The sequence below is a fragment of the Rhinichthys klamathensis genome, unplaced genomic scaffold, assembly GCF_029890125.1.
Source record: "Rhinichthys klamathensis goyatoka isolate OS25496 unplaced genomic scaffold, OSU_Roscu_1.1 h1tg001002l_1, whole genome shotgun sequence".
NCBI lineage: Eukaryota > Metazoa > Chordata > Actinopteri > Cypriniformes > Leuciscidae > Rhinichthys > Rhinichthys klamathensis.
The window spans coordinates 295,118-309,245 of NW_026607299.1; the positions used below are offsets into that span (position 1 = coordinate 295,118).

General features: G+C 45.5%; 1 protein-coding gene across 11 annotated transcripts in view; it reads right to left on the reverse strand.

Moving 5' to 3' along the window:
* Positions 1-14,128, reverse strand: part of LOC130078838 (receptor-type tyrosine-protein phosphatase mu-like) — a 211,428-nt gene that overhangs the window by 50,168 nt on the left and 147,132 nt on the right. For 6 of the 11 annotated variants that reach the window (XM_056244545.1, XM_056244544.1, XM_056244542.1 and 3 more), the window contains 3 exons: positions 7,607-7,758; positions 5,856-5,930; positions 4,844-4,870 (listed from right to left, as the gene is read on the reverse strand). In XM_056244545.1, coding sequence (XP_056100520.1) covers positions 4,844-4,870; positions 5,856-5,930; positions 7,607-7,758 — 254 coding nt within the window. The remainder of the gene's footprint in view (positions 1-4,843; positions 4,871-5,855; positions 5,931-7,606; positions 7,759-14,128) is intronic. The other 5 variants (XM_056244548.1, XM_056244543.1, XM_056244541.1 and 2 more) reach the window with 2 other exon arrangements.

The window sequence follows — 14,128 nt, forward strand, 5'->3', positions numbered from 1 at the left end:
GAGGAGCTGGGGAGGGAGGAGGGTAATCGGCTCCTGAGAAACGAGTGGAGCTGGGGAGGGAGGAGGGTAATCGGCTCCTGAGAAACGAGAGGAGCTGGGGAGGGAGGAGGGTAATCGGCTCCTGAGAAACGAGTGGAGCTGGGGAGGGAGGAGGGTAATCAGCTCCTGAGAAACGAGAGTAACTGGGGAGGGAGGAGGGTAATCGGCTCCTGAGAAACGAGACTAACCGGGGAGGGAGGAGGTTAATCGGCTCCTGAGAAACGAGAGTAACTGGGGAGGGAGGAGGGTAATCGGCTCCTGAGAAACGAGTGGAGCTGGGGAGGGAGGAGGGTAATCGGCTCCTGAGAAACGAGAGGAGCTGGGGAGGGAGGAGGGTAATCGGCTACTGAGAAACGAGAGGAGCTGGGGAGGGAGGAGGGTAATCGGCTCCTGAGAAACGAGTGGAGCTGGGGAGGGAGGAGGGTAATCGGCTACTGAGAAACGAGAGGAGCTGGGGAGGGAGGAGGGTAATCGGCTCCTGAGAAACGAGTGGAGCTGGGGAGGGAGGAGGGTAATCGGCTCCTGAGAAACGAGAGGAGCTGGGGAGGGAGGAGGGTAATCGGCTCCTGAGAAACGAGAGTAACTGGGGAGGGAGGAGGGTAATCGGCTCCTGAGAAACGAGAGTAACTGGGGAGGGAGGAGGATAATCGGCTCCTAAGAAACGAGAGTAACTGGGGAGGGAGGAGGGAAATCAGCCCCTGAGAAACGAGTGGAGCTGGGGAGGGAGGAGGGTAATCAGCTCCTGAGAAACGAGAGTAACTGGGGAGGGAGGAGGGTAATCGGCTCCTGAGAAACGAGAGGAGCTAGGGAGGGAGGAGGGTAATCGGCTCCTGAGAAAAGAGAGGAACTGGGGAGGGAGGAGGGTAATCAGCTCCTGAGAAACGAGAGGAGCTGGGGAGGGAGGAGGGTAATCAGCTCCTGAGAAACGAGAGGAGCTGGGGAGGGAGGAGGGTAATCGGCTCCTGAGAAACGAGAGGAACTGGGGAGGGAGGAAGGTAATCGGCTCCTGAGAAACGAGAGGAGCTGGGGAGGGAGGAGGGTAATCGGCTCCTGAGAAACGAGAGGAGCTGGGGAGGGAGGAGGGTAATCGGCTCCTGAGAAACGAGAGGAGCTGGGGAGGGAGGAGGGTAATCGGCTCCTGAGAAACGAGAGGAGCTGGGGAGGGAGGAGGGTAATCGGCTACTGAGAAACGAGAGGAGCTGGGGAGGGAGGAGGGTAATCGGCTCCTGAGAAACGAGAGGAGCTGGGGAGGGAGGAGGGTAATCGGCTCCTGAGAAACGAGAGGAGCTGGGGAGGGAGGAGGGTAATCGGCTCCTGAGAAACGAGAGTAACTGGGGAGGGAGGAGGGTAATCGGCTCCTGAGAAACGAGAGTAACTGGGGAGGGAGGAGGGTAATCGGCTCCTGAGAAACGAGAGTAACTGGGGAGGGAGGAGGGTAATCGGCTCCTGAGAAACGAGAGTAACTGGGGAGGGAGGAGGGTAATCGGCTCCTGAGAAACGAGAGTAACTGGGGAGGGAGGAGGGTAATCGGCTCCTGAGAAACGAGTGGAGCTGGGGAGGGAGGAGGGTAATCGGCTCCTGAGAAACGAGAGGAGCTGGGGAGGGAGGAGGGTAATCGGCTCCTGAGAAACGAGAGTAACTGGGGAGGGAGGAGGGTAATCGGCTCCTGAGAAACGAGAGTAACTGGGGAGGGAGGAGGATAATCGGCTCCTAAGAAACGAGAGTAACTGGGGAGGGAGGAGGGAAATCAGCCCCTGAGAAACGAGTGGAGCTGGGGAGGGAGGAGGGTAATCAGCTCCTGAGAAACGAGAGTAACTGGGGAGGGAGGAGGGTAATCGGCTCCTGAGAAACGAGAGGAGCTAGGGAGGGAGGAGGGTAATCGGCTCCTGAGAAAAGAGAGGAACTGGGGAGGGAGGAGGGTAATCAGCTCCTGAGAAACGAGAGGAGCTGGGGAGGGAGGAGGGTAATCAGCTCCTGAGAAACGAGAGGAGCTGGGGAGGGAGGAGGGTAATCGGCTCCTGAGAAACGAGAGGAACTGGGGAGGGAGGAAGGTAATCGGCTCCTGAGAAACGAGAGGAGCTGGGGAGGGAGGAGGGTAATCGGCTCCTGAGAAACGAGAGGAGCTGGGGAGGGAGGAGGGTAATCGGCTCCTGAGAAACGAGAGGAGCTGGGGAGGGAGGAGGGTAATCGGCTCCTGAGAAACGAGAGGAGCTGGGGAGGGAGGAGGGTAATCGGCTACTGAGAAACGAGAGGAGCTGGGGAGGGAGGAGGGTAATCGGCTCCTGAGAAACGAGAGGAGCTGGGGAGGGAGGAGGGTAATCGGCTCCTGAGAAACGAGAGGAGCTGGGGAGGGAGGAGGGTAATCGGCTCCTGAGAAACGAGAGTAACTGGGGAGGGAGGAGGGTAATCGGCTCCTGAGAAACGAGAGTAACTGGGGAGGGAGGAGGGTAATCGGCTCCTGAGAAACGAGAGTAACTGGGGAGGGAGGAGGGTAATCGGCTCCTGAGAAACGAGAGTAACTGGGGAGGGAGGAGGGTAATCGGCTCCTGAGAAACGAGAGTAACTGGGGAGGGAGGAGGGTAATCGGCTCCTGAGAAACGAGAGTAACTGGGGAGGGAGGAGGGTAATCGGCTCCTGAGAAACGAGAGTAACTGGGGAGGGAGGAGGGTAATCGGCTCCTGAGAAACGAGAGGAGCTGGGGAGGGAGGAGGGTAATCGGCTCCTGAGAAACGAGAGTAACTGGGGAGGGAGGAGGGTAATCGGCTCCTGAGAAACGAGAGGAGCTGGGGAGGGAGGAGGGTAATCGGCTCCTGAGAAACGAGAGTAACTGGGGAGGGAGGAGGGTAATCAGCTCCTGAGAAACGAGAGTAACTGGGGAGGGAGGAGGGTAATCGGCTCCTGAGAAACGAGAGGAGCTGGGGAGGGAGGAGGGTAATCGGCTCCTGAGAAACAAGAGGAACTGGGGAGGGAGGAGGGTAATCAGCTCCTGAGAAACAAGAGGAACTGGGGAGGGAGGAGGGTAATCGGCTCCTGAGAAACGAGAGTAACTGGGGAGGGAGGAGGGTAATCGGCTCCTGAGAAACGAGAGGAGCTGGGGAGGGAGGAGGGTAATCGGCTCCTGAGAAACGAGAGTAACTGGGGAGGGAGGAGGGTAATCAGCTCCTGAGAAACGAGAGTAACTGGGGAGGGAGGAGGGTAATCGGCTCCTGAGAAACGAGAGGAGCTGGGGAGGGAGGAGGGTAATCGGCTCCTGAGAAACGAGAGGAGCTGGGGAGGGAGGAGGGTAATCAGCTCCTGAGAAACGAGAGGAGCTGGGGAGGCAGGAGGGTAATCGGCTCCTGAGAAACGAGAGGAGCTGGGGAGGCAGGAGGGTAATCGGCTCCTGAGAAACGAGAGGAGCTGGGGAGGGAGGAGGGTAATCGGCTCCTGAGAAACGAGAGGAGCTGGGGAGGGAGGAGGGTAATTGGCTCCTGAGAAACGAGAGGAGCTGGGGAGGGAGGAGGGTAATCAGCTCCTGAGAAACGAGAGGAGCTGGGGAGGGAGGAGGGTAATCGGCTCCTGAGAAACGAGAGGAACTGGGGAGGGAGGAGGGTAATCAGCTCCTGAGAAACGAGAGTAACTGGGGAGGGAGGAGGGTAATCGGCTCCTGAGAAACGAGAGTAACTGGGGAGGGAGGAGGGTAATCGGCTACTGAGAAACGAGAGTAACTGGGGAGGGAGGAGGGTAATCGGCTCCTGAGAAACGAGAGTAACTGAGGAGGGAGGAGGGTAATCGGCTACTGAGAAACGAGAGTAACTGGGGAGGGAGGAGGGTAATCGGCTCCTGAGAAAAGAGAGGAACTGGGGAGGGAGGAGGGTAATCAGCTCCTGAGAAACGAGAGGAGCTGGGGAGGGAGGAGGGTAATCGGCTCCTGAGAAACGAGAGGAGCTGGGGAGGGAGGAGGGTAATCGGCTCCTGAGAAACGAGAGGAGCTGGGGAGGGAGGAGGGTAATTGGCTCCTGAGAAACGAGAGGAGCTGGGGAGGGAGGAGGGTAATCAGCTCCTGAGAAACGAGAGGAGCTGGGGAGGGAGGAGGGTAATCGGCTCCTGAGAAACGAGAGGAACTGCTGATAATACTGCAGGAGCTTATATGAGTACAGTGATAGACGTCGTATTCCTACAGGTAGAGGATCAGCTGAGAGTCACTGATGCGAGCTCGACTAACGTGACGTGTCAGGACGCTTAATGTAAATAATTAGACACAAAATATTGATCCGAGTTGAAATATATTATTGGCTCTTTAAAGCTTCCGTGGAGAGATCAGTTCAAACTAGACGAACATTTAAGAGATACGGTATTCAGTCATAACTCTTATTACACAGCTTTTCAACACATTAATAATCTCGGAGATAAGCATAATTAAATAACTGAGTTTTAATATTTTATTAGCTCACCAAAAGCAAAACTTTCACGAAGAAAAACCGTTCCTAGCGAGCGTATAGCGCTGCTGACTCCAGTGACCCGGATGAGCCTGAGTTTCTGTTCTCTGTTGTTATCTGGGAATAGTATAACGCTGGATGTGCGATTGGCCAATCAGAATCAAGTATTCCACAGAGCCGTGTAATAAAACAAGAATAAATATCTGCCCGTGTGGTCAGAAAAGAATCATCTTCAGTCTTTGTGCTTCTCCAGTAAATGAATCTTGATTTAAGAATGTTTAGATGTGTGTTCTGGAAAGCGAGACAGAAACACTGAGGAAGACGCTCCTGTTTTGCAGTGTATTCTCATCGTCATCATGTGTGAAAGAGAGAGGAGGTTTCCTCACCTAAGATGGCGGTCGGCACAAACGGGTCTGTTCACCGGCCCAAAGATGAGCAGAGATTACAGAGAAGAGAGAAGAGATCCAGCGACAGTTAGTTCTGCATTAGGGAAGTTAAACAGGAGACAGAACTCGTGCAAACACACAGATATTAGATATCATATACAGACTCCAGCACACAGTTAGTTAAATTGATTACATGTTAATAGTTCGCTTCCTTGCCCATAATGTTTACACTACCATTCAAAAGTTTGGGGTCGGTATCAAAAATACAGTAAAAATGTGAAATATTACTCCATATCAGCTGTTCTCTATGTGAATATACAGTAAAGTGTAATTTATTCCTGTGATCAAAGCTGATGTTCAGCATCATTACTCCAGTCTTCAGTGTCACATGATCCTCCAGAAATCACTCTAATATGAGGATCTGATGCTCAGTTATGAGTATTATCAGTGTTGAAAACAGTTGAGCTGCATAACATTACACGTCTTTTAATGCCGGACCCCAAACTTTTCAAGTTCAAGGCTCTTTTATTGTCATTCCACACACATTTTTACATGTAGGAATGAAACGAAGTACTAAGGTCTCGGTCAAAACACGAGATAAAAACATTAACCAATGAAAACATTAGAAACTAGGGTGTGTGTCTAGGCAGCTTCGACAATAAACAGCAAAAAAAATAGAATAGACAATGCAAGAATAAAAACAGTGCAATAATTAGTAATAAATAAGGACAGGTCAAATATTATTGCACATAAAATGTCTAAATGATACTGTTATAAAAACAAAAAAAACTAGAAAACTTTTGAATGGTTTATGTGCTGAAAGAGATATTTTTATCCGTATGCGTGTGGCATTCAGAGGAGCTCAAAGCCAGAAGAACACACAAGAACACACACGAACACACACACACACACACACACACGGTGGCTTCATGGGGTTTCAGGAGTGACAGAAGCGGAGCCGTTACACACACACACACACACACACACACACACACGATCTGACGTGCTTTACCTGGATAGTAGGAGTTCGGCACGGATGTGCTCAGTGTGTTAGTCTTCACGGTGAACGAGGACGGCGACGACACAGCTTTCACAATAAACAAGCAAGCAAGATGTCATAAGCAAATAAAGAGTATATTTGAGTTCACGACACTAACATTATTATATACAGTCAAACCAAACATTATCCAGACACCAGATATCATTTTTGATACTGTGTGTGCAGGACACTATAGTTCATTTATGTAAGTGAGGAGAGCAAAATAAAGTAAACTGTGACATATTACACCCAAATATTCTTCATACAGTGACTACCAGTGACATATTCGGGGCCAATAATGATTCCTCCACTTTGAGCTGATCATGTTCTGCTGAAGTGTGTTTTCTGTAACTGCTAATGCTCTTTTTACACACACACTGAACAACATGAAGCATTGCTTGGTCACTGGTTGAGCTAAACTGGTATTATCTAATTGTGTAGTTAAATTTACCAGCTGACAGATATTCAACATAATTCATGTGTGAGAGTCTAACAGAAGGACGGACAAAACCAGTCAAATATCATATTTCTTGTCATATATTTTCTAAACTGTAGCGAATAAACTGTGATAATGTGAGAAAGGAGTCTGAGTGATGTTGGTCTGACTGTATATCAAACATGAGCTTTGTGGTTATTTTGAGCTTAAAAACAGTGTTATGGACGGCGTGTGTAAACGCAGTATCATGGATACACAACCCTGTAATGATCCACACACACTTGTGTTCACCGCTCACGTTCACTCTGGCAGTGTGTGTGAATGATGAAGCGTTTCTCTCGGTGTGTGTGTGACAGCAGTGACCCGTCTGTCACTCACACACACCGCAGGATAAGGTCACGCACGAGCATAAGAGCCGTGTTGATTTATTTATCGCTGTTTGTGGCCGCTTCACAGAGCGACACGCCAGTCACGCCGAGGGACGCTCCTGCAATATTTAATAACGCTGTCATGTGATCAAAGAGGCTGTCGCTTCACTGGATGCTTCACATACGGCCGAGATCGTTCGGTTTTAAGGCTGTTTTGTCAGTAAATCTCAATCAATCATAATATTGACTCGTTTAGAGCCTCAAGATTTCGGCCGTGTGGGAGAAAATGGAATAAAAATGGAATTGATTGTATTAAGTAATTTTTGATAAATATATATAATAATAATAATAATATATAAAAATAAATAAATTGATTAGACATCGTTTTTTGGAATATGATGAATATGATTTGTTGTGGATAAAAACCGTGCGTTTGCGCACACTTGGCGAATAAAGCTCATTCTGATTCAGATTTTTACGAATTAAAATTTAACTATAAAGTATAGAAAAAATAAAACAAAAAAAATTGTTAAAAAGTCAAACGGATTTCATTTATGTTAGTTCAGTCCTGAACCGGAGAGTTGACCGACGCTAGAGTTGGCGGGAAGAGAGACGAGCTCTGATTGGCTGAGTTCAGCAGGTGGGCGGGGCAGACGAGAGATCAGAATCTGCTGAATCCCACCAACACAAACACACTCTCATCCTAAAACCTCATTCATGTTTATGTTTAATTCCATTCAGACTGACATCAGGGATCTTACGCATCAGGTTCCTCACGTTTGAATTGAATGTGAATGAGATTTTGAGTGAAACACGACTCAGTCTGACCTCATATAATCACTAATAGTCTTTAGAAGACTGAGTTTGAGTAATAAGATGGCAGAATGATTTTGTTGGGGTGCTGTGATCATGCGACTCACGTCTTGCGTTGAGGTTGTGTGTGTCCATGAAGGAGATGGCCTCGTCACAGCTGGTGCCCTGCTCGGCGTAGCTCTTGTCCATGGAGTTCACCATCACCGTCATCTCCTGCCTCGTGTTGCTCAGCGTCTCCTTGCGCTTCTTCGCCAGTTTCCTTCATCACAACACAACATCAATTACACTCAAATTCAAACAATTGCTTTATTGGCATGACTATAAACAATACAATATTGCCAAAGCTTGAAAGAATAATAATAAAAAACATCAAAATAATAAAATATTATAACATAACTGAAATTTAAATAAAAAGTGTAACAAATTAGAGATCCCAGTCTCAATCTTTCTCTGGTGCTCTTCGCGTTTTTTTTGAATGAAAGGAATGTACTATATTTTAGTTTCATAATGTTTTTTTTATTTAATATTTTGTATTTTAAGGAGATTTTATGATTTTATGAGATTTTACGCTGTATTTCTAATCCATTTATTCATGTTCAGCATAGACCTGAAAATCAAATTTCCAACTTAAACTGTGGTAAATCTTGAACGCTTTAGAGCACAGACTGGTTTGATCTCTTTTTAAAGACGACACTTGGCAGATTATTGCTGACGTGAAAAAAGTTTTAAAAAGTGAACTTAAAAAAGTTACAGAATTTTATGTTTATTGTTATTAAAAATACACAAAAATACTATTTTAATTTTTTTTATGTGAAATCTAAATTTTTTCAATTTTTTCCTAACCCTCCATTCATTTCCAGTGCGCTCGTTTCTGACCGTGAGAAACACAAGTGGGACTGTTGCTTTCAGGACCATTAAACCTGTTCAAATCATGTCCCTGATTTTTTTTGTGTGTGTTCACACAGCAAGTGCCAAAAGCTTTACCGAGTCTCGTACCATTCCGATGAAAAAAAGAAAGAAAGAAGATGGCCGCGGAGCAACAGAGGGTTAAAGTGTGCATCATGATAGAAGGCATACATTTATTTCATTAGTCACAGCCTTTTGATCAAATACGTTGAATAAGAAAGTTGTAAATTGAAAACAGATTTCCCAGCATTGGTGTGTTGGTCACAATAGGTTTAACGGTGTCTTTCTCCTGGAGTGCATCAACAGGTCATTCTCATCCTGGAACTCAAGATCCCATTAAACCAACGCACGGCTCCCAGTTAGTCAGGAGACAGTATGGCCCTTAAACACTCGTCTCGTTCCCACTAATGCACACTCCTGAGAGCTGTTGTCACGGGGAACTGGAACTGACTGTCTCTTCCCCACGACACACACACACACACACACACACACACACCGTCTCTGGGAGCGTTTGCCTCAGGCGCCGGCACTTCTGGGACAGACCTGAGCTTCGACTGCTCAAACACACACACACTCTCTTCAGCTCAACACACACACGCACACTCTCTCTTCAGCTCAAACACACACTCTCTTCAGCTCAAACACACTCTCTCTCTCTTCAGCTCAACACACACACACTCTCTTCAGCTCAAACACACACTCTCTTCAGCTCAAACACACTCTCTCTCTCTTCAGCTCAACACACACACACTCTCTTCAGCTCAAACACACTCTCTCTCTCTTCAGCTCAACACACACACACTCTCTTCAGCTCAAACACACACACTCTCTCTCCAGCTCAACACACACACACACACACACTCTCTCTCTTCAGCTCAAACACACTCTCTCTTCAGCTCAAACACACACACACACACACACACACACACACACACACACACACACACACACACACACACACACACACACACACACACACACACACACACACACACACACACACACACACTCTTCAGCATTAATTAAGGGAGTCTGCAGGCTGGATGTGGCGTGTTTGGTGATGATGACACTCAGTCATGGGAGGCTGATGCAACTTTAGTTTGTAATTGGGTTAACAGTGCTAAAGTAACACAGATATACACTCACCTAAAGGATTATTAGGAACACCATACTAATACTGTGTTTGACCCCCTTTCACCTTCAGAACTGCCTTAATTCTACGTGGCATTGATTCAACAAGGTGCTGAAAGCATTCTTTAGAAATGTTGGCCCATATTGATAGGATAGCATCTTGCAGTTGATGGAGATTAGTGGGATGCACATCCAGGGCACGAAGCTCCCGTTCCACCACATCCCAAAGATGCTCTATTGGGTTGAGATCTGGTGACTGTGGAGGCCATTTTAGTACAGTGAACTCATTGTCATGTTCAAGAAACCAATTTGAAATGATTAGAGCTTTGTGACATGGTGGAAGTAGCCATCAGAGGATGGGTACGTGGTGGCCATAAAGGGATGGACATGGTCAGAAACAATGCTCAGGTAGGCCGTGGCATTTAAACGATGCCCAATTGGCACTAAGGGGCCTAAAGTGTGCCAAGAAAACATCCCCCACACCATTACACCACCACCACCAGCCTGCACAGTGGTAACAAGGCATGATGGATCCATGTTCTCATTCTGTTTACGCCAAATTCTGACTCTAACATCTGAATGTCTCAACAGAAATCGAGACTCATCAGACCAGGCAACATTTTTCCAGTCTTCAACTGTTCAATTTTGGTGAGCTCTTGCAAATTGTAGCCTCTTTTCCCTATTTGTAGTGGAGATGAGTGGTACCCGGTGGGGTCTTCTGCTGTTGTAGCCCATCCGCCTCAAGGTTGTGCGTGTTGTGGCTTCACAAATGCTTTGCTGCATACCTCGGTTGTAACGAGTGGTTATTTCAGTCAAAGTTGCTCTTCTATCAGCTTGAATCAGTCGGCCCATTCTCCTCTGACCTCTAGCATCAACAAGGCATTTTCGCCCACAGGACTGCCGCATACTGGATGTTTTTCCCTTTTCACACCATTCTTTGTAAACCCTAGAAATGGTTGTGCGTGAAAATCCCAGTAACTGAGCAGATTGTGAAATACCAATCTTTCATTTGAAAGTCACGTGTCTAGTATCTGTGAAACCGCATTCTTCCATCTTAAAAACATATCTAAATTACGCCATATGCTCTCATTGACGAATGCGGAACAGTTAGTTCATGCGTTCATGACCTCAAGGCTAGATTACTGTAATGCTCTACTGGGTGGTTGCCCTGCACGCTTAATAAACAAACTACAGCTGGTCCAAAACGCAGCAGCTCGAGTTCTTACCAGAACCAGGAAATATGACCATATTAGCCCGGTTCTGTCAACACTGCATTGGCTCCCTCAAAATTCGCATTGCGATCTCAAAACTCCGGCCAGTTGATAATACCTAGAATATCTAAATCGACTGCAGGCGGGAGATCCTTTTCCTATTTAGCACCAAAACTCTGGAACAGTCTTCCCACCATTGTCCGGGAAGCAGACACACTCTGTCAGTTCAAATCTAGACTAAAAACATCTCTTTGGCCTAGCATACACATAACACACTATAGACTTCATTCAGGTCTTAAAGTGACAGCAGGCTATTATATCGACTGCCACAATTGTGAGATAACATTAAAAATATCTATATGGCAGTTTTTCCCTATGGTATCGATGTCACAATTGTGGCCTGTGAAAACCACTAGCCACAGTGGCTGGTGAGCGAAAAAGATAATGTCAAACCCTGTATATATGTTGCACAAATTGCATTTTTTTTACATTAAATACTGAATTATACAGGGAAATGAAGGGCGGCCAGAGAGTGCCAGATTTCCGGCTCTGGCAGACGACACACTGGCACAAACTACACAAGCCCATAATCAACACACCTGGCCGCGCGAGCGCTAAACCCACCGCCTGACAAATGCGTTTAATAGGAACTTTAATACGCCATCTGCACATGTCTGAGCCTCTCCCGAGTGTTGCAGCTCTCGGCCGTGTTTCAGCGGCTCTCAGGGGTCTGCCGGAGGGGACCGCATCTTTAATGGAGACCGGATGGATCGGGCCCAGCATTAAGTGGTCTAAAACAGAGCGCCGGACCTGCAGCCGCACATTAAACATAAATAAATGAAAGTGAAGCCATTTCTCTCCTCTCCTGCTTCGCCCGATGATCTGCAGAAGGTCATGGCCATCTGAGCTTTTACAAATGGAAAAAAGATGGATGCTCGCCATCAGTCCGGAGGGGATTTTGAGTGAACGCACACACACACACACACACACACACACACACACACACACACACACACACACACACACACACACACACACACACACACACACACACACACACACACACACACACACACACACACACACACACACACACACACTCTCACACTCTCACACTCTCTCACACACTCCATCTTACATATAACGGCTGATCGCGACTCAAACAAACCACATGCACAACTGTAACAGGAGCGATACACTCACGAAAGTAAAAATCACAATAATTTTCTCCATAAAGGAAAATATTTGTGTGTGCTGGGCAACAATTAATAAAAAGTTTGTGTTTACATAATATATGTATGTGTACTGTGTATATACATGCATGTCAAGTCAAGTCAAGTCACATTTATTTATATAGCGCTTTTCACAATACAGATTGCATCAAAGCAGCTTCACAGTGATAACATGAAAGTAGTACAACACAGTTCAATAATATTGTTGAATATTAAATATTCCCAACTAAGCAAGCCAAAAGCAAGGCGACAGTGGCAAGGAACCAAAACTCCATCATGTATATATTTAATAAATATTTGCATGTATATAATTTTTTATATTATATATAAATATAAATATTTTATATATAAATAAGACATTTGTCTTAAATATATACATGCATGTGTGTATTTATATATACAAAATAATTATACACAGTACACACACATATATTATGTAAACACAAACTTTTATTTTGGATGTAATTAATCATTGCCCAGCCCTAATTTTTTTCTGATAAAGAATAGATATATATACACCCGAACACCCGTTTCCTGAAGACAAGCGTATGGAGGATTGATCAGCCTGAAGCTGCGGGAAAAGTGTTCGCTCGATTCCCCTGATGACGATGATGATGATGATGACTGTGATGATGATGATGATGATTCAACAACAAGTGCTTGACTGTGATGCCAGCAGAATCTGTGTGTTGTGTTATACGTCCCAGTGTCCGTCACATCAGCGCACCGGTGCTGAGCTCTTCAGAACCGCACAAACACACTGAGATCCGGCCTTCATCATCCCTCATCATCGCTGTGATCATCATCAATCTCATCTCTAGCTCACAGCTCACTAAATGCAGCCGCCACAATAAAGTAATTGTGAATTGTGCTATTCAATTTAAATATACCAAAGGTTTCAGTTTACAACGTGTTTTTGTAGTGTTGATCGTTGTAACCAATCAAAGTTAAACGCATCAACGCAAGCACCAATCAGAGGCATTCAAAATGTATCACTGCGTCACAGAAACGTCCTAACCCTGAACGAGTCAGCGTTTATGAAACATTAGAATGATTGAGTCAATGACACTTGTTTAGATCCCGAATGAATCAGTCCTAATGAGTTGAAAGATTCAATGACTCACTCGCTTGATTTGTTTCTGAATGAATCAGTGTTTTTTAAATGAATTGGTTGAATAAAAGATTCAATGACTCACTCACTTGATTTGTTTCTGAATGAATCAGTGTTTTTAAATGAATTGGTTGAATGAATGATTCAATGACTCACTCATAAAGACAGTCATGACTGCTGCATATTATATATAGTTTTTGTGTGTGAAAATAATATATAATATAATACACTCTTTAAAGGATTAGTTCACTTTTTAAAAAACTTTTGCTGATAATTTACTCACCCCCATGTCATCCAAGATGTCCATGTCTTTCTTTCTTCAGTCGAAAAGAAATTAATGTTTTTGATGAAAACATTCCAGGATTTTTCCCCATATAATGCACTTTGCTGGGCACCAAACGGTTCAAGGTCTAAATGACCATTTCAGTGCAGCTTCAAAGGGCTTTAAACGACACCAGACGATGAATAAGTGTCTTATCTAGAGAAACGATCTGTCATTTCAAAAATAAATAAAAAAGTTAAAGTTTTATAGGCACAAATTCGCGCCTTGCGAACTCTCCTGTTCGAACTCGTTCATCAAAATGAACGAATCTTTTTTCGAGTCATTGACTCGTTCATCAAAATGAACGAATCTTTTTTCGAGCCATTGACTCGTTCATCAAAATGAACGAATCTTTTTTCGAGTCATTGACTCGTTCATCAAAATGAACGAATCTTTTTTCGAGCCATTGACTCGTTCATCAAAATGAACGAATCTTTTTTCGAGTCATTGACTCGTTCATCAAAATGAACGAATCTTTTTTCGAGTCATTGACTCGTTCATCAAAATGAACTAATCTTTTTTCGAGCCATTGACTCGTTCATCAAAATGAACGAATCTTTTTTCGAGTCATTGACTCGTTCATCAAAATGAACGAATCTTTTTTCGAGTCATTGACTCGAAAAAAGATTTGTTCATTTTGATGAACGAGTTCGAACAGGAGAGTTCGCAAGGCGCGCATTTGTGCCTATAACACTTTAACTTCTTTATTTATTTTT